At 35.1% G+C, this 21,393-nt stretch overlaps 1 protein-coding gene across 1 annotated transcript; it reads right to left on the bottom strand.

Moving 5' to 3' along the window:
- Nucleotides 1-799: 799 nt before the first annotated feature.
- LOC135154305 (vacuolar protein-sorting-associated protein 36-like) lies at nt 800-21,187 on the bottom strand. The gene is made up of 14 exons (XM_064100400.1): nt 20,985-21,187; nt 19,006-19,074; nt 17,747-17,814; nt 15,033-15,144; nt 13,994-14,077; nt 12,187-12,270; nt 11,145-11,177; nt 10,550-10,627; nt 8,428-8,562; nt 7,973-8,038; nt 6,140-6,204; nt 5,010-5,094; nt 3,780-3,856; nt 800-2,576 (listed from the first exon to the last, which is right to left on the bottom strand). Exons 1-14 carry the CDS (start codon nt 21,078-21,080, stop codon nt 2,477-2,479), a joined length of 1,152 nt encoding a protein of 383 aa, XP_063956470.1. The 5' UTR covers nt 21,081-21,187; the 3' UTR covers nt 800-2,476.
- Between the last annotated feature and the right edge of the window lie 206 nt (nt 21,188-21,393).

Below are 21,393 nucleotides of genomic sequence, written 5' to 3'. Positions count from 1 at the left end.
ACCTTTAAAAACACCCCCATCCCCCTCCATCTCTCTCATTCTGCACCTCTCCCCCCTGAAACTCACCGTCATTTCCTTCTTTCTCTCTCATTCTGCCCCTCTCTCCATCATTTCTCTCACCTTCTCATATCTCTCCCCTCTCTTCCTTTCATCTGTCACTCTCCATTTCCTCTATGCATTTTCTTCTCTCACTCATTTTGATCTCCATTGACATATTCATAATTTTGCTAATATGACATCTTTTTCTTTCTAACAATATATATGTTAACTTTCAAATTAAATTCCTCACTTCTATACTCTTTCAAGTTTCAATACTAAAAGAAATTTCACACTACGATTTGTGATTTTGTAAAAAAAAAAAGCTTTATCCATGTAGTAAGGGGCAGATCCAGGATTTTCCTAATTGGGGGGGGGGGCACATTTTCCCCAAAGGAAAATTCGACAAGCAAAAAAAATTTGCACCCAAAGTTTAAGGTCATTTCATCCACTGAAAATTTACAAGCAAAAAAAGTCCTCGCTTTCAAAGGGGGGGGGGGCACACTTGTGTTAGAACAGCAAAATTACAATACAAATTTTGATTTAATATGCCTTTCAATAATGGGGTGGGGGCCACAGGCCGGATGTGCCCATCCTGCACCCTGGATCCGCCAGTAGTCATACACCTTCCTCATAAGTCATAACTTTCTTTCAACTCTTTTCCTTTTTGCATCATATTGTTTAAAACATATTTTATATTTTTAGTTAGACCAAGAAAAATTCAAAAGTAAAGAGAAAGAAGAAAACAAAACTGTGCAAACCATTTCTCAAGTTGGCAAATTTTTAAACAAATTTTATTCATGATTGATAGTTGGATATATACAGATGACATTTTCATTTTAAAGAAGAACGTTTTATAGGATAACATTTCAATCCCATCAGTATTTTCATGATTATAAATTAGTTGTAAAACAGCATTACAATAAGAATAACGAATGAAGAATCGTAACAATATTTATATAATATTGACTGGCCTTGAGGGGAACACCATATTATACTGTCCGCAATAGAATCATATTGGTCCGAGCCAGAGATCAATATGACGCGTATCTCTTTCTACGTGTCCTCAGATGGCCGGATGTGAGACCAGGGAAAAGGTATATTTTGCATCGTCTCTGCATGCAAAGTCAATACGCGCACAGAGACCAAGCAAGATACAAATAATATACAAATAATATACCTATCCCTTCCTTATATTCAGAGAATCTAGGGCAATACGATTTTGTAGATGACCAGCTCAGATGTATGATATGGGTAATAATACCATATATATGCTCTTCTTCAACGGCCCCAGGTGACAAATACAAATTGCTGAAAAGCAAAATATTTGCTTTTCATTCAATTTACCCATTTCCAAATGGAACAGGGTCATCCCTGTACAAATTCAATATGAAATACATACTGGTAATTCAGTAGTCAATGAGCTAACACAAAAAGGAATATCTACTCAAGGTCCTGCTCAAGGTAATGGAGTTTCTTGAGTGATATAAGTTTTACTCTGCATGAGTGCAGCTTTGAAAACAATCAAATGACCATATAATCCCTGTTTAGAGCTAAACATTATGCAACAAAGTAAATTTCTGCATAAAGCATATCAAATATGTTGTTATTCCATAATATTTGTGTACATCAAGCCATGGGACAATTTTATTTTCATGCTATTGGTGCACAGCATTATCACTTGATTGCAATGTCCCTTGGATAGGATTGAAAGCCATAAGGTCCCTTGGTTGACAAGCTTGAGCATGTACAGATCTTTTAACTCTTCAGGTATGATTTTGGCCCAGTGGATTGGAGGGTCATGGATTCAAACCCTAGCCATGGTATAATATGCCAAGATCTTTAAAAGCACTTCTGACATCTCACCACTAGAGGGGGCAATTGCAGTTTTTTTCTCAGGACAAAGCTTCCATTTTCTACATGTTCTGTACAATAATGATCCATGTATCAGCTATACAAGGAATTTGAAACAGCCACTACAAGAAACGGGAGCTAAACAGGATGACATCCTTTTAAAATATTGGGAAAGATTTTTACCATTTGATAATACTCCTCATAATCTCCAACCTCAATATCATTTTCATACAGCAAATTTTTTTTTCCAAATATGAAGACGTTGACCAATCGCATTAATAATTTTTCAATTTTTTCAAAACTGACAATTTGAACTCTTCAAAACTTTGCTAAAGCCCCACACTTCCATTTGAACACTAACTTTTTTTTGAGAAGTCTGCACCTTTGAATAGTTCTGAATATATATATATATATATGGGCTCTACAATTGCTATGTATCATCATTGTCGTGGTATAATCTGACAGTTTCTTCTAATATGTTTACTGTTGCACACATATAACATTATTTAGATTTAAAACAATATAAAATAAAATAAAATATCTCTATAGTACAGGAAAATAGATACAGAATGGTGGGGGTATTCCATTATCTCGATGGGGGGTTGAGGAATAGATTAGGATAGAATCGAAGTCCCTCCACGGATTCATCACGGCATGCCTTCCCTACTTCCTCGGCAGCCAGCAACCTGTAAATAGTAAACACAAACCATGTTACCATGACAACTTCATTCATATAACAAAAGTAAAAGCAGCACTTGTATATATCTGATCAAATCTGATTGTTAATAAGTTTAACCTTTTTACATGTACTTGCTATAGATAACATACAGATGTTGAAAAAGACCGCTGGCTGACCTTGTAGAGCTATTATACAAACTTCCATAATGATTCGGGTTGCAATGATTCTAGATTGGTAAAAACATGACGTATAAGGAATTGCATTGATTTTTTAATTTATCAATGGTGACTGGAGGTATATCAAATCATAAAAATTTATCGGTTTGAAATATAACACATTCATAAATTTGCCTTGTATTAACAAACTGCACGCATGGAAAGATCAAAGTTCCATAATACCCTTCAAATCAGCTTCTTGAAAATAAACTTGGCATGCTATTTATCTGAAGAAAAAAAATGCTTTGATAATGAAGATGGTATCTTCCAATTCCATGATTACTCTTCGCAAAATTCATATCTTTACCACATTGTGAAGTGTTGTATAACACAAATAGCAAATATACCTATTCACGCCGTGGTATACTGGAATGAGTGACAGAGAGACACTCTATTCAAGAACATGTTAATTCAACCTTGCGCGAAATCTTGTAACTATTGCACTCATGACTATTAGCTACTTCACAACAATATAGCTCATACATGTACTTTGTTAGGTGCTCAAGGCACTCCTATATTAACCTGGCTAAGCGATTCCGGTGCTCAAAGCTTTTGAGGAAGTACTTCCTGCCGGTCCTCATTTGCCTCACGTGGGTTTGAGTGCAGCACATTGCGGGCAGGCAAAATAATCTATTCTATTTTCAGGGGCTACTTTACACAACTTACTGCCTACATCTGCAACATTGGATGAGCTTTAACATTGCAATGAATGGGGATTCCCAGAGCTCCTTTTTGTGTTTACAGGGCTCTTTTGAACATTTATGAGAGCAAAATTGCTCAGAAACCCTGTGTTATTTCTTTCTCCCGATTGTGGGTCAATATCTAGCTGAAGGGAATTTACACCATGGCTGGGATTCGAACCCACAACCCTCTGTTTCAGAGTCTGGAGACCAATCCACTGGGCCAAAACGCTCCACATGTATGAACTCCTTGGTATATCAACCAGGTTGTTTGTGGTATTCTACAAATTATTGAGTAGCTCTTCAAGTTCTTACCTTCCTTTGGCTAACATTACAGAGACTCCAGCAATCTGGGCTAGCTCATCAGCACTTAACGATGCCTTCTCAGTGAGCTATGGAACAGAAAGAGCAGACAGGTATGATTTGATTTGATTTATTGTTTTCTTCTACATTCATACAATTCAGATAGGACATTTTTCATTACATAACAAACATAGTATATTGACTACTGTTTTGTTTTTGGCATGAATCATTCCGAAAAGAAAATGGACTAAAAAATATAATTTAAAACAAATATGATCTACTACCAAATTATTATAAAATTCACAATATTGCAAAAGGATTTTCATCATAAGCATGGCGACCATTAATATTCACAATTGTCATAATAAGATCGCTAATTGTACAACACCTAATTAGCTTGTTGTATGCGAGCAAATGGGAGGATGAAAGACAAACATTCGTACCAATGCACACGTACCGTCCATGGTGTACCTTTGCATGGTAAGGAACAAGGTGATGTCACAATGAAAATTAGGATTCAATGCATTGCGCTTTATAGTAAATGAAGGTGGAAAACGTGTAGGGCTTACTGGCTAAATGAGCATTACTGCTGCACATCAGATGCAAGTTGAGGGACTTTGCTTTTCGCTTTGAATAATTCTTTATTATTTTCATGCGAAATGGCACTTATGCCTATTTGCAATTTGTATATTATAACACTATTATAAAACTCACTCCAAGATCCTAATCAAAAGATCAGCTTTGAATGGATGGCCAAAATCACATGTGATGAGCCTATCCCATGTTTTTTCCTCTTTATATCTTTCTCTCTCTCTCTCATTCCTTCTTTCTTTGGACTTGTGTGTATGTGTGTGTGTGTGTATGCTCTGTTTGCCTGTTGTTAATATTCTCATTTTGCATGCAGACTTAGTAATCAACATTACAGAAAAACAGTGAGAGGACATTTCCTTACGTCCTGTATTTTATCAAATAACAGGATCTAGCAGTATTGTTGTATAAAGCAAATGATGCATATCTACATTTCAATAATTTCTTGAACGTGCATGTACTTTATTTTTGTATCTGTTTTAATAGCTGGGTAATAATATTTTCAGCGCTTACAAACATTTGTATTGAGAACGACATAAATGTTGCACATTATTATCACTACCATTTATCGTAATTAAACATTTAGAAATGTACATCGCTGATCCGATTAAGATAGATGGACATAAAAGAAATCTCAACAACACCAGGTCTCACCAGTTCAGCTGTTTGATCAATCGCAGCCTCTTCACCCTTTGACACGGATTCAAGGACTAAGACTCCACTTGTAAACCTTCGTAACCTGTATCATAAATCAAAGTCAACAAATTGGATCTAAAGGGGAAGTTCACCCTGATAAAAAGTTTATTTAAAAAATTGCGAAAAAATAATAAAATTTTTTGGCAAGGTTTGAGGAAAATCCATCAAAGAAAAAAAAAGTTACTAGAATTTTGATTATTTGATTTGTGACGTCATATGCGAGCAGCTTTCCTACATATCGTATGGTAAAAAATCAATGAAATGTCATTTTCTCAGAAAATTAAAAATGGTTTTTGATGAACTTTCAGTATATTAATACACAAATTATTTCACACCCGTTCCTAAAAAAAATATAAGAAATAAGTCATTACAAACCATTAAAAACTTAAATTTATCCATTTTATATTACATAACATATGGGACAGCTGCTCATTTATAACTTCAAAAACCAAAAACTTGAAATTCTAATAACTCTCTTAATCTTTGATGGATTTTCCTCAAACCTGTAAAAGTGTTGAATCGTAAGAATGTGATCAATAAAACTCTGTGGGATGTGTTCTAAATTTGAATTTTAATAAAGCCTTGGTTTAGTTTATCACTGAAATGAAGTGTGATGAAAAAATATGTGAATTTTGTTATTGCATAATTGATATGTAAGTTTTTATGGTGAAGGCAACTATCCTACATCCTAGAGAGGTTTATTCTTAAATATTTTTTCTTGCCAGATGATAAAGTTAATGTGTATCAATTGGCTTTTTATAGTTACACTTTATATGAAGATGATAGCTAAGGTTGTACCTAGGTCTAAGAAAATAAGTATATAGTGAAACTTGCTAGCTACAGTAAATCTCATTATATAGTTGAATATAAAACTCAGTTTGAATGAAAAAATTGGTTTAATGTCTATAAAGTCACTAGACTGCAATATCACAAGGTTCATGGTTCAAATCTCAATCTGGCCCAAACATCCTGAGGTTAGATGCTTAGTGATTTTCCAACCCTCCTAAGTAAATTCAATGAACTGGTAGTTTAGTATGTTGTGTCAAAGCCGAGTGTGTGTGTGGGGGGGGGGTGGGGTCAGTACATACCTCAACCGGAGTCGAAGCCTTTCAAACTGTTGGCATGCATCTATCAAGTCATCAGGAGATAGCAGCTTTAGAAATTGAAAAGAAAAAGAATAAATAATTCCATGACATAGGAAAAGATCCATGATAACTTTCATCTATGACCCCAGGCAGTTTCCATCTAAAATAGCCTCAAACAATGCACAAGCTGAGTCTTCTGAGGTAATTGCCTAATTTGTTCTTGAAAGAATAAAGATGACATTTCTTCTCTAATATTCACACAATTAGATAACTCCCTTCTCATCTCAAAGCCTAAAACCATTTTATCAACCACATCTTAGACCTTAAAGAAGATAGCTTAAGTAATGGGATATTATATATACAGTATATCTGCGTGTAATGTGAAGGAGACAAAGGAAAATAATTTGAGCTTTCATCTATTTAGGCTTCATCAGAAACTTCTCAAAAATATACAAGAAGAAGATACATCTCTTTAACCCTAATTCTCCTGGGGGGGGGGGGCCATTATGGCCCCCCCCTCGACAATTTTTGCGATATATCTGCTGCGCAAATTTTTTTGACCTCGCCGCTCACTGACTTTTTACTTTCAAGTCTCGCGCAAATTTTGAGACCAAATTTGTGACGCCCGGGTACGCGGTTACGACATTACGCAACATTATGTAAGTGCATATCAGACCCAAAATTGCTCATAAACGTGATTTCATGTACAAATCCAATGCAAATTGTGTATTTGGCCAAAATTCATAAATGTATCATTATTTCTACTTTTAATGATCAAACTTAATTAATTTTGCCTTGTTTATGATTAGAATTAAGTCTGGAACGATTTCCATTGAAAAAACAATAAAAAACAAAAAGTAAAAAAACAAAGAAATACATAAGAAATTTAAAAAACAATAAAATACATAAGAAATCGGTCTTGGTACCAGAATTTTTTTCATTCACAATTGTTAGGAATGCTATAAAGAATATTTTCACCAAAAAATAGCATTCGAGGAGCTTTATTTAGTAAATCAGAGCAAAAAGTATGATTTCATGAATAAATTAGCATAATTAATTCATATAAAATAAAAATATATGAATTCAGTGAAATTTACCAATGCAACTGCGTAGATTACGTCATTCTCTACCATCATGCAAATTTTCGTTGTGATCGCGCAAACCACGGCTGAGATCTTAAGGGGGGGCCATAATGGCCCCCCCCCCCCCCCCCCCCGGGAATGACAAGAATCAGAATACCCCGGGAGATTGAGGGTTAAGTAAGGACAAATGACAAAGTAATATGATTTATTGATTTCCTAATAAAGTAGCATCATGTTCGGATATACACTAAAAGTGAATAAGTAAAAAATGATATAAAATGAAATGAAAAAAAAAACCCAGCTGATAATGAAAGAAGAAGTACTTGTAAAGACAGCCTATATTGACCTCTATGTGTGGTAAAATGAATACTTTGATTGCTAGTGCACATGCATGTGACACCTCAGGTAATATGAGTATTCATTAAAATACTCTGTGTGTATAGTACAATCATTACAACTCCTGAAATAAAATGCATTAATGGCCAAACCTCGTTATCCATCTATAAAAAAGTTTGTCTAGCTTATGCTTCATCAAGAAATCTCGTATCAATATTACTGTTGGAAGACACATGCATCACGTTTAATTTTGCATTCTCCCTCTGACGAATTTTGGTGAAGGAAAGGGGGGGGGGGAGTGGGAGTTTGTATGGGTAGGTGTATGTGGCCCACAAAATATTGATCTCCTCCTTGATTACTGACAAGAATGTAAATACAAAACCACTTCAAGATAGAGCAGATAAACATGCATTCTTACCTCCATCCCTCTCGCTCTGTTGATTCTACAATACACATCTGTGATGGCCATCATTCCTCCATTATCCTGTCAAGGAATTATAAGACATATCAATCAGGGAATGTTACATCAAACACCAATGATTTGAAAAGAATTATTTTGTACTCAAAAACAAAAAAATATATATATACATACATGCTGCAAGTCTTTGCTTTGGCAGTTCATCAATTTTATACACAGGACATTTTGGTTTGATTAAAAGCACAAATTATCTTCTATAAAATACACATTTGCGAGGGGCTTTTTAACATCATTTTTGTGAAGAAAAAAAAATGAGATGAAATACATACATAGTATCAGTAAAAAATTAAGCATTCCACCTGGATTTTGTGGAACCAATTTGTAATGACTGTGAACAAAAATAATAATCATGTAACATGAAAAAAATGAAGAAAGGCATGTTGCTTCTTACTAACCTCTACGGGTGATATCAAGACCTCTGCAAGTTGTTTGGCTAATTCTTCATGATACTTGAGACCTGATCCATGGGTTTCTCTTGTGACTGGGTTAGCTATACCAAGACTGAGAAGATAGGACTTGAACTTCACAGTCTTTTAGAAAAAATGGGAGGAGGAGAAGAAAAATGATGGTCATAATGCATGATATAGAGTTCATTGATATACTGTCCTTGTACTTACTCTTGACTATATTCATTATTCATTAAATGATGGATGTAATGAATGTACCAGGGTTCAATAATATACTTATTCTTCTACAGTACTATCATAGTAATGTTGCTAGGTTCAAATTAAAGTAAATTACAATAAACATATTTGGAAAGGTGCACAAGAATACAATTAAAACATGATACATAATGTAATGACATGAGGCAAAACCATCGTTGGAGAAGACAAACCCCTGTAACGAACCATGGAAAAACTTAATTAACCCGGGCCAGTTATTGAAGTATCTAAACATGCGTTTCTTGACCTCGATTGGTCCGAAAAAAAAAACTAAACCGCAATTACATATACGAAGCGCGCCGATTCGAGCAAACTCGCTCTCCATCGCATGCAGTCATTATTATTTCTTTTTAATAGTTTCCTTATTTTGGGGCCGATTTTCTTCATTCGAAACTGAAAACAGAATAACATTGGATTTCAAAATACAATATGCCTTTGAAACTTGATTAAATATCAAATACAATAATTTAATTCCAAAAGGCCTACTACAGGCAGAGCTGCTCTGACGTAATATCAGCTGTTGTTTAAGGTCTAACCCTCGGGCTTGCCTGATAAGAGGGATTATCGGCGATACAGGTTTGATAGTGCTTGGAAATGAAATATCACGGATCCTCTCTCTTTCCTTCTCTCTCCCCATCTCCTTTTAAATTCTAAGGAATAGGAATATTGCAATTTCTTCAAGGCTGCAGGTAGGATGAGGTAAACAGCAAATGTAATTTACACTTCATATGAAATGTATTTTTAAATATACATATTATAACGTGCGAGTAAAAAAAAACTTGACACCTCACAAATCCCCAATTTAAAGGAAAAACATGTCATGAGCACGTAATTATTATATATGACCTGAAAGAGTATGTTCTCCCAAATAATTTGATACCATATTTATGTGGTATGTGTTAACGCTTGGATAACCAGGAGGTATTCTTTGCAGAGATGTAAATTTTGATCTGCGCCAAATTAAGGCATGACTGCAATGAATGAATCCAGATGTCAATGATGTCATAATCCTACAAGTGTTGCATTAAAATAATCCATTTCAAAACACCTTTGCAGTAATTTACAATATAATTGTTTAATAAACACATTTAAGTATCAATTATCAAGTTGATTCCATCAAAAATAGATTAGCATATATGATTACTACCTCATGTAGGATTATGACATCATTGGCATCTACATTCATTCATTGCAGTCATGCCTTAATTTGGTGCAAATCAAAATTTACATCACTGCAAAAAATACCTCCTGGTCATCCAAGCGTTAACACATACCACATAAATATGGTATCAAATAGGGCGGAGGGACCATTAGGTCACAGTGATTAAGTTTGCTCTCCTCTTCCCTGTCCACCAACTGATGCACCGGGCAAACTGCTATCAAATATTGCACGTACCTGTATAATTTTTCATGTCATTTTATGTAATGATTGATATTGCTTTTGTAATCTTGAATATGTTTGGAGTGCAGAATAAATAATAAATAAGTAATAATAAATATAATTACATGTATGTGTTCATGACATATTTTTTCTTTAAATTGGGGATTTGTGAAGTGTCAATTTTTGTTGTTGTTGACTCACACAGTATATCATGCGTTGCCTTTGAATTTTTGTTGTTGCTCCCTCAGTAACCTGGCTTTATTAATTAACCACAGGACAAGTTTCCAAAGCAAAAACTGAACATTATTTCTCTTCAGAGCAGAGAACATAACATTGGGTCGTGCAATGAATCTGTTGACTACTGAATTCTGTTTTTCTGCTAGATTTTGACTTGGCGAGCATATCACGAAACAAAAAAGCTGACCAATGTTAATATCTACTAAAAATCCTTAAATCCTTGTGTTGAGTCATTACCTCATCTTCGGTGATATCTCCTTGTTTCTCCTTGATCTTGTTAGCTATTGTTTTAGTCAAGTCTACCATTTCTTTTGCCTGAAGAGAAAAGAAAGAGAATAATTCAATTCATTGCGTCTGTGGTTGGATTGAAGAGGGGGGGGGGGGTGGAGTGAATCATGCAACACAGATGAAGGGAAGGGAGACTGCTGCAGTTGTAAAGTGGATTTGGCCACCCCCCCCCCCTTCGGAGGACAAAACCAGACTAAAAAGTTTTGGCCAGTCATATCAGATGTGCTGGTCTTAAACATGACAAAAAAGAAATTATTATTGGTACTTATATTTATTTTTCTATTATCTATTTAATAGGATGATTACTGATCTAATATTTTTAAAAACATTTTTTCATAGATATATTTATCATTTAAGTTACTTTTTATTCAAAATTATTATTATCATTTTTTCGAAAGGGTCTAATGATGTGCTCATTGTCAATATAGTAAAATGCAATATCCAAATATTTTTTTTTATCATGGTTAAGACGCATATAGCCATAGAATTTCAAAATAACAATAAAACAAATTTACAATGAATGTGAACAAGTTCTAATACTCACCTTAGTCATAAGCTTGTCCAAATCTTCAAATGCCTGCAAAGCAAAGAATTATTACAACTAGAGCATTACCATGAGGGTTTGAGAACAATTCAAGTGAAATTATGTTTCAATGCTCAATACAATGACATATTTTAGCATCTACTTCGCAGACGCTTTCTGAATCATTTAAAATGTACTGAAAATACCCGTCAAATAACAATGGACAGATGAGAGGTCATTTTTTATAGTTGGTGGACCGGGACAGCACATCGTATTAAGATTCAGACCGGACAAAAACTTGCAAATTGTTTGTCCAGAGTCCAGGACGACGCTGCTGTTTTGATTCACAGATTTTCGACAAAGACCTCTTTGTCATGAAGGGTTTTTGACAATAGATTATCTGTGTTATAGAAAGAGTTTGCAAAGTGATTGCTAAAATGCCTTATTAACAACTGGTACTAGAATCTGATTCTTTACAGCTGAGCTTTTCTAAAATGTATAAATCATATTCTCACAAATATTACAATTCAAAAGAAACAGTGATTGGCCTGCATGACATCAGTTTTACTGGTGTACCGTTTTTTGTGTGTAATTTCTTATGTACTTCATTGTTCTTTTGACCTTTAATTTTTCAATGTTATTTCCATGAGATTTTGTCAGAGACACTTATGCAATCATAAACAACATAAAATCAAGTAATTCTAAAATATATAATTAATATATATAATTTATATATTAATATTAATATATATAATTTAAGTAATATTAAAAATATTCAAAACATTTATGATATTTGGCAGAAACACAAATTTGAATTGGAATTGTACACGAAATCACAATTTGAGCTATTTTTGGTGTGACATGCATAAAAAATGCGTACACAGGAGATGCAAATTTGGTCTTAAAGAATGTGAGAATAGAATAAAAATAGAACACATATATCATATATATATACATATGATTAAAAATAAATCAATTAAATGAATAGATAAATAAATGATTGAATGAATAAATTTATCAAAAGTACTAATGATTTCTTTAAATTACAAAATCCTATACATACCTTGGTTATATTTGTATCTGTTGCTTTTCTTTTCTCTTCCAATTTCTTCTCGATTCCAACAATACCTTTGTGAATGGAGCGAGGCTACAAAGAAAGGACGAAAATGACTGTATAAATTAGGTCTGAAGTATTCCTTTGTCCCAATGTGGAGCGTTGTGGCCCAGTGGATTAGTCTTCTGACTTTGAAACAGAGGGTCGTGGGTTCGAATCCCAGCCATGGCGTAATTTCCTTCAGCAAGAAATTCATCCATAATTTTGCTGCACTCAACCCAGGTGAGGTGAATGGGTACCCGGCAGGATTAATTCCTTGAATGCATGAGTGCTGAAAGGCAGCTCGAGCTAAAGCCGGGGTAATAATAACAACGCGCCTCGGAATAGAATATTTCTAGATAGATGGCGCTATATAAATGCCTATTATTATTATCATTATTAATTATCTTAAATCTTCTCTCATTTTCTTGTGTTTCATAGAATGCATTGTATTTAAATAATGCCTATATATAATGAAGGGTGCACAACTCCTCCATTTTCTATTTATTTCCCCCTTTTTCTCAGTTTCCCCTTCTTACTCCTTGCTCTCCAGCTTCTACCTCTTCATCCTCCTTTCTAATTCATTCTTCTTCCTTTCTATAATTCTCTCATCTTCTTCTCATCATCCATCACGGTTTCCACATAATTTTTCCTCCTTCTTCCGCTTCTTTGCCTTTCTCACTCTGAACATTGCTTTATGATCATAGATAATAATTTACCAACACTTACATGTAAGGAAAGAAGACTGGCACTGTGTAAAAAATTTGCAAAATCACTTTCAATTCATCATCTGTGAAATTGCTACTTCAGAAAAAACATACAAACATATCTCTTCGTCGTAAAAACAACTATCAACAATTTCAAATACCGGTAACAACAAGATTTGAAAATAGTCCATTGCCTTTTTTGGTTGGCATATTCAACAAAAGACGAGTGTGTCGACTAGGAAAGGCAATGGACAATGGTCACCCACATCACCATACATTCAATTTTGTCAATAAAATAAAGTGCCAGTCTCCTCTCCTTCAAGTCTGCCATTATCATGTTATATTCATTCAATCATTGCCCTTTATGCTTTATCTAAAACTGCATGAGCTTTTAAAATGTATAGCCTATTAAATGCATTTTACTATGTTTTTTTTACTATGTAACTTATTGTGCCAACACCAACTTGTAAACATAAATTTTCCAGCTCCGGCTGTTTTTTTATGTGCGATTGTTATCAACATGTTTCATCATCAATAAAGACCATTTTTAAATTTTTGACAGTTACATCATCAGCATTGATCATCATCAATAGATTACCAAATTGTGATGTCATCAATTTTCACTTTTTGCATTTCAGCATTTCTTATACCATATTTTGGTAGAGCATGATGAAAAAAAAATCCCACAACCCAAATATGGTGAGAATCGGTCCATGGGGGCCTGAGATATGACCTCATGAATTAATAATTAGCCCCATTGAAGTCAATGTATTACTGGCCTGGTTCTAAAAGTTAGGAACCAGGCCAATACTGTAATACCTAGACTTCAATGGGGCTAATTATGTACTCATGAGGTCATATCTCAGGCCCAAATGGACGGATTCTCACCAAATTTTGGAAGTGGGGGTTTTCCATCATGCTCTACCAAAATATGGTATAAAAAATGCTGAAATGCAAAAAGTTTTTTTGTGACGCCATCACTTTGGTACTCTAACCACATTAATCCTATCACTATCTGATTATCATCAATACACAATTTGTATTTCGTCTGCATGTGTTCGGGACATTACCTGTGCTGCTGGTTTGGATTGCTGTGCTGCTGGCATATACTGCCACAACTTTCTGGACAGCTGCTCAGTCAAGCAGGTGAAAAACTAGGACAAAAACAAATAATGACAATAATAATGATAATTATATATGCTTATACTGTACAGCGCTTATCACTTACTTAGTCGCAAGTCTGTTAGCACTCTACAACAATGCAGCACAACTACCCTGGCTTTCACAGAGCTGCTCTTATACACTTCTGCATTTTAAAGGAACAAATTCCTGCCAGGTTTCTATTTAGCTCACCTGGGGGGTGTTTTCACACAGATTTAAATATGACTTAAGAGTCGCACTTAAATGCCAATGCGTACTTGATATGCAACGTGCAATCTTATTGATCAATGTGCAGTAGTGCGTGTCTTCCTCGCATAATCTGACCAATGCGGTCATTCCTTTAATACCGCATGCAACTAGGCATTTAAGTGCGACTCTATGTCATACTTCAATCTTTGTGAAACACCCCCCAGGTTTGAGAGCAGCACAGTGAACAAATACATTCAACAAAAATAACTGCAAAAGACAAATTTCAAGTTTCATGATCAAACATTATTATGTCTTTGGAATGCCTGCGATAAGACCCAAGTCTTTTTAGTGGAAGGGGATTGGATCAGGGGAGTCTTTCAAGCAGGGGCGGTTCCAGGATTTTCTAAAAGGGGGGATGGGCACATTTTTCCGATGAAAATTTGACTAGAAAAAAAGAGAAGGTTTTCACCTAAAATCAGAGGTCATTTCATCCATTGAAAATTTGAAAAGCAAAAAAAAAAACGTCATCACTTTCCAAACGGGGAGGGCACATGGCTCTCTTGAAACCACTGGTGGATCCAGGGGGGGGGGCACAGCCGGCCCGTGCCCCCCCTGGATCCACCAGTGGTTTCAAGTTTCATGAAGACTAATAGTTTGTCAGAGAATCAGACCAATTCACTCTCAGCCTATCAGATGCAAGAATGTTAATTTACTTGTATGAAAATCTTCATTAAACACCCCCCCTCGATTATGCATTACCTGTTCTTCTCCTCCCTCTCTGCATCCTAGTTTGACGTATGTATTGGAACTGCTCATAACCGGGCCGGGGTTTTTATTGGGTGCAGCTGGCTGGAGGTGAATTACTACACTCCTGAGGAATAAAAACAAAAGAAAATACTCAGTAAAACTGTCCATCCTTTGTCTGTTTTAAGTATTTTACCACCTTTACACTACCATATCAAATTAAAAAATGTAAAATCTGTACACATTTCTGAACTTTAATTAGTTTTAAGTGTCATACACATTTCATTAATATGTATTTTTTAAACCACATCAGGACTATCAGAATAGCAACATGCATGATTCAATTTCATATGAAAGGCAAGAACAACAGGAATTATGAATTGTGAAACAGGTTACAAATCGATAGTCAATTTTCTGTCATATTCATATTGTTGACCCATTTTACATATGGAGCACAGGTTTAAGTCTGTGATGTAGTGGCTATGCATGCATCTTGGTTAGTTGCAATGTTCAGCAAAAGCACTCGCAATCCTCATGATTCTTGTATCATTGGAAATACCCTTAAGTGCAAACACTGCCACTGCCACTCACACATGTGCATTATTATATCAAAATAATAATAACAATAACAATAATAATAGTAGGCACTTATATAGCGCCATCTATCTAAAAATATTCTATTCCGAGGCGTATTGTTATTATTATTATTACCCCAGCTTTAGCTCAAGCCTTTCAGTGCTCATGCATTCAAGGAATTAATCCTGCCGGGTACCCATTCACCTCACCTGGGTTCAGTGCAGCACAATGTGGATAAATGTGGAAAAATAATAATCCTAACCACAGTAATATTGATTATAAGAAACAATATAGTAATAGTAATTTAATGATAATAAATACTACATGCTCTTCTTAACTCCTTTCATGACTACTGCTACTACTAATGGCCATAACATTATTATAGAAAACAAGGCAAACGCCAAGCGTTGTCTCGCCTGCATATTGCAGTCATGAAGAGACTGCATGTCAAAACTACATGTAAGCTATATGACTTAGATGGACCTCTGTTACGAGTTTGGCGATCCCACCTCGAAGCTATAGAAAGTTATTGTGTGTACAACACAGCAGTGCCAGTCATGGAAAGTTCATTGACCTTTGACCTTAATCAAATTCAACTCACATTCGAACTTGACCTGCACCTTCAAGAGATGGACCTCTTGTTTGAATTTGGCAATCCTACCTCGAAGATATAAAAAGTTATTATGTGTACAACACAGCACAGTGCCAGTCATGGAAAGTTCATTGACCTTTGACCTTAATAAAATTCAACTTATATTTGAACTTGACCTGCACCTTCAAAAGATGGACCTCTTGTATGAATTTGGCAATCCTAACTCGATGATATAGAAAGTTATCGTGTGTACAGCACAGCACAGTGCCAGTCATGGAAAGTTCATTGACCTTTGACCTTATTCAAATTCGGCTCACATTTGAACTTGACATGCACCTTCAAGAGATGGACCTCTGTTATGAATTTGGCGATCTCACCTCGAAGCTATAGAAAGTTCAAAGTTATTGTGTGTACAACACAGCACAGTGCCAGTCATGGAAAGTTCATTGACCTTATTCAAATTCGACTCATATTCGAACTTGACCTGTGCCTTCAGGAGATGGACCTCTGGTATGAATTTGGTGATCTCACCTCGAAGCTATAGAAAGTTATTATGTGTACAACACAGCACAGTGCCAGTCATGGAAAGTTCATTGACCTTTGACCTTATTCAAATTCGACTCATATTCGAACTTGACCTGTGCCTTCAGGAGATGGACCTCTGGTATGAATTTGGTGATCCCACCTCGAAGATATAGAAAGTTATTATGTGTACAACACAGCACAGTGCCAGTCATGGAAAGTTCATTGACCTTTGACCATATTCAAATTCGACTCATATTCGAACTTGACCTGTGCCTTCAGGAGATGGACCTCTGGTATGAATTTGGTGATCCCACCTCGAAGCTATAGAAAGTTATTTTGTGTACAACACAGCACAGTGCCAGTCATGGAAAGTTCATTGACCTTTGACCTTATTCAAATTCGACTCATATTTGAACTTGACCTGTGCCTTCAGGAGATGGACCTCTGGTATGAATTTGGTGATCCCACCTTGAAGATATAGAAAGTTATTATGTGTACAACACAGCACAGTGCCAGTCATGGAAAGTTCATTGACCTTTGACCTTATTCAAATTCGAACTTGACCTGTGCCTTCAGGAGATGGACCTCTGGTATGAATTTGGTGATCCCACCTCCAAGCTATAGAAAGTTATTGGGTGTACAAAGTTATTATGTGTACAACACAGCACAGTGCCAGTCATGGAAAGTTCATTGACCTTTGACCTTATTCAAATTCGACTCATATTCGAACTTGACCTGTGCCTTCAGGAGATGGACCTCTGGTAAGAATTTGGTGATCCCACCTCGAAGCTATAGAAAGTTATTGGGTGTACAACACAATTGTTGACGACGACGACGCCGACACTGGAAATAGTGATACCTATGTCTCGCTCCGCTATGCAGGCGAGACAAAAATGAAAGTAATACAGTTGTATAAAAATACCACTCTATGGAACTATGGAACACCATATGACTACATAGATGTGCTTGAAAATGACCATTGTTCTGCTGAAGAAACTTAAGCACAAACAGATGATTTATAAATACATGTTCCTACCCTTTGCCCTTAGAATCTGGAAACTTCTCTATGTAAATAATCAGTGAGAGATGAAAGGCGATCACTCCCTGTTTAAGAAAACACAAAATATACAATGTTACTACATGTACAGTTGTACTATCAAAATCCTTCATTAGCAGCTTCATTTTGGGGGTTAAATCTCTCCTTTCAGTCAGTGTACATTCACTGGGTTCACAAGTAGTTGGTCTGCCTTTTGGTCTAATACCACATAAACCCACTTGGTCTACCATCAATTTGGTCTAAGTAGTCCAATCTCATTTAGTCTTATACCCAGTTGTTCCAATTCCACTTCATCTAGTTATCACTCATTTTTTTGTCAACGAAAATTTGGTTTGCAAACAGTTGATCTATCCATATACTGGTGTGAAACCAAGTGGATAATAGACGAATTAGGCAAGGCCTTGCTGGAAATTACACTAGGGACAGTGATTTTTCCATTTTACCGGTAAATAAAACAGAAATTCCATTTGGTTCTTATACTTTTCATGTAAAAATTCATTAAAAATTCACCTTTGCAAAAAGGAATTTCAGGTTTTTGCTGTGTACATTTTTAGTGACAAAACAGAATTTCCATTTCTAGATCAAGTTGAAATGGAATTACAGATTTTCAGAAACGGAAAAGACCATTTTTTGAAATGGCAAAACACTGTCTCTATATACACAAAATGGTAAATGGCAATTGGAGAGAGTGTTAATGAACTAGTTGTAGACAAACTATGATTAGAACATGTGGGATGACATCAAGAGCAAAGTAGATAAAGTGGTTGCCGACCAATCAGCAACTATTTTTCATGAAACTGTGATATGCACAACCCAAATGAGTGAGTGGTTAATGTGACTCACTCACTATTTCTTACTGTATTTTATTGTTTGAATCATACAATATTTTATTTTAGATTTGACAATAAATAATGACACTTTTTATCAAATCACAATAGAATACCATGAACAAAATTTGGCAACTTCATCAGCTGTTCAGGGAGGTATCAAAACATTGCTTGAAATTATACTGAAAGAAATTGATAATGAAATAAAAGAGAAATAGTGAGTGGGTAATGCAAACCGATGATGATGCACATATTCTTGTATTGACTAAACTTAAGATTATTTATTGGTTGAGAAGCACTAGCCTCTGACTGTTACCATGCCACCATGGTAACTGTCAGGAAATTAATGACCAGTAATTGTGGTGCCAAGATATTTCTTAAAAAGCTCCCTAAATGAATGATAGTACTCACCCTGCCTTGCATGTCTTTCCACATCAACCTGTGAGTCGTCAATACAGCTATTCCATGGTCAAACTGGGTCTGAAAAGGGAATATAAGATTTCATTCAAACTTTTTTTGCAAAATTGTATACTCTAGCCCAACCCCAAAGCATTTGAATAATGTTTTCAGACATATCGAAGTCTTCATCCTTCAATGAGTTCATTTTCAAAGCACTTTCTAGTAAATTCATTAGAAGGGAAGTCATGTAATTTGATTTAATTCAAACATGGATCACCGACCATGCTCAACGATTTGGTGTATTACATTTCACAATTTATATGGGTTGGATGTTATTTTTCTGCTATCCACTGCATTAAATTTGAAGTGAGGTTGAGGTTGGGGGGGGGGGGTACTAAAAACTAGGTAACACATCCTTTCCGGCATCCCCCTTAATGTTTTTTTTTTTAAAGAAAATGTCGAGCATACATACGCAAGTGAAGACCTATTGCTTTCCTTGTTCCTGACATACATGTAAATCACCTTCATTCAGCAGTAGAGAACTTTTTACTCCCCCCTTGGAATATCCTGGATTCGCACCTAGCTGGAATCGACCTCACCAAATGCTGAGCTTTTCCTAGTGTGTGATTGGTTTCATTAAGTAAACAAACCTTCTGTGTTGGAGCTATGCAATGTTAAGTTGATCTGATTCAAGCTATCAACATTTATAAACACTAACCTGAACCCTGAAGTCACAAATTTTATTTTCTTTTTAAATGTAAGTCTAAAACTAAACATGTTAAATAGCCAAGGCCATAGTCACTATATGGCGCTATTGTGGAAGTGTTGGACCTTCACATTTAGAACTTGGTGGAACTCCATATATTGTAGGCCTACTCCTTATTTTTTCGGGGAGCTCAATTGAGTTCTTTAAAGGGGAAGTTCACCCTGACAAAAATTTTATTGTAAGAATAGCTGAAAAATCATAAAAGATATTGTTGAAGGTTGGAGAAAATTCCAACAAAGATTAAAATCAATGTGACAAGCACCTTTCCATGTATCGTGAATTAACACACACAAAAAAATAAACGAAATGTTGTTTCGTAGACCTGTTTTTATTGTACTTTCAGTGTATCAACAAATAAATCATTTTACACCCACTCATCACTCATTCAATGAACATAATATTTTGGTCATTATGAACTATTAAAACATTGAATTTCATGCATTTTATATTACATAACAAGTAACAAAAACAAACTTAAAATTCTAATAACTTTCATAATCTTTGATGATTTTTTTTCTTCAAATATTTATTCACCACTGTATTCTATTATTTTTTAAATCAAAAATAGAAGGGAGAAGGTAGGAAGGAAAAAATGGAGGAAATGAAGAAGAAAGGAAAGAAAGAATGAAGGAAAGAAAAACAGGGAAAGAAAGGAAATATATCCAGTTACAAAAAGGAGGAAATGATTAGATAGTAAATTAGAAGATATGGGACGCAAAGAAAGAAAAAAAAATTAGAAACAAGAAAAAACTTTCTGAGACTAAGTGAGAGAAAACTGGGAACTGAAAAGAAGGACAGATGGTAAAAAAGGTAGAAAGGAAAGATAGAAGAAAGGATTCAAGAAAGGAAGAAAGATGGAATGCAAAAAAATATATGAATATAAAACAGGAAAAGAAGACAGAAGGAAAGAACAAACTAATGAAACAGACAAAAGAAAGGAGGAAGGAAGGAAAGAAAGAAAAAAAAATATGAAAGAATGAAAGAAATAAAGAATGAAAGAAATAAAGAAAGAAGAGGGAGAAAGCTAAAATTCTGGTATTTGTTTTCAAATACAGTCTGCCAATATTTTGCTTTATAAACGACAGCTGCTGAAACAAATGAAACTGAAGGCTGAGCCTGAATCTACTTCCTGATTTTGAATGGGTGGGACTGTTCCCCGGGCTGTACCCACATATTTGCACTAAAAAGTAACATATTACCAAGTTAATATTAGAAAAAATAATACCTTCTGGTTCCCATCATACAAACGAATCCCATGTTGTTGCTTTACAAGGGTCTCTCGAGGTAATAACGCATCATTTGTCCACTCGAATCGGTCCATTTTCAGGAAATTCAGCTGCAAGTCAATCCAAAATTAGACGACATTAATTAGCAAGTTATGCAGCAGAGAGAACGTTTAGCTACCAATTTACATGTATATGGTATAGTAAATACATAGAGATGTGTCTCTATAGCTAGTAGTAAATACTATGAATTGCAAAAACAAATTATATCTATATATTCAATTTAAATATATTTAAAACATAATTCAAATTTAAACCTTATTTTTTATGAAAATATAATATTTTTGATTATTATTTTGTAATAATAATTTACATCTGGTCCAGAGGTTTCTCCTTATATTAGTACGGCAA

Source organism: Lytechinus pictus, chromosome 5, assembly GCF_037042905.1.
Source record: "Lytechinus pictus isolate F3 Inbred chromosome 5, Lp3.0, whole genome shotgun sequence".
Lineage (NCBI taxonomy): Eukaryota > Metazoa > Echinodermata > Echinoidea > Temnopleuroida > Toxopneustidae > Lytechinus > Lytechinus pictus.
This window is presented reverse-complemented; position numbering and strand designations above follow the sequence as displayed.

Coding starts and splice junctions, on each gene's coding strand:
- LOC135154305 (XM_064100400.1), bottom strand. CDS start 21,080: ATGGACCGATTCGAGTGGACAAATGATGCGTTATTACCTCGAGAGACC. Junction 15,145..17,746: donor CCAGATTCTAAGGGCAAAGG/GTAGGAACATGT, acceptor TTTATTCCTCAG/GAGTGTAGTAATTCACCTCC. Junction 8,563..10,549: donor GAGATATCACCGAAGATGAG/GTAATGACTCAA, acceptor TTTTTCTAAAAG/ACTGTGAAGTTCAAGTCCTA.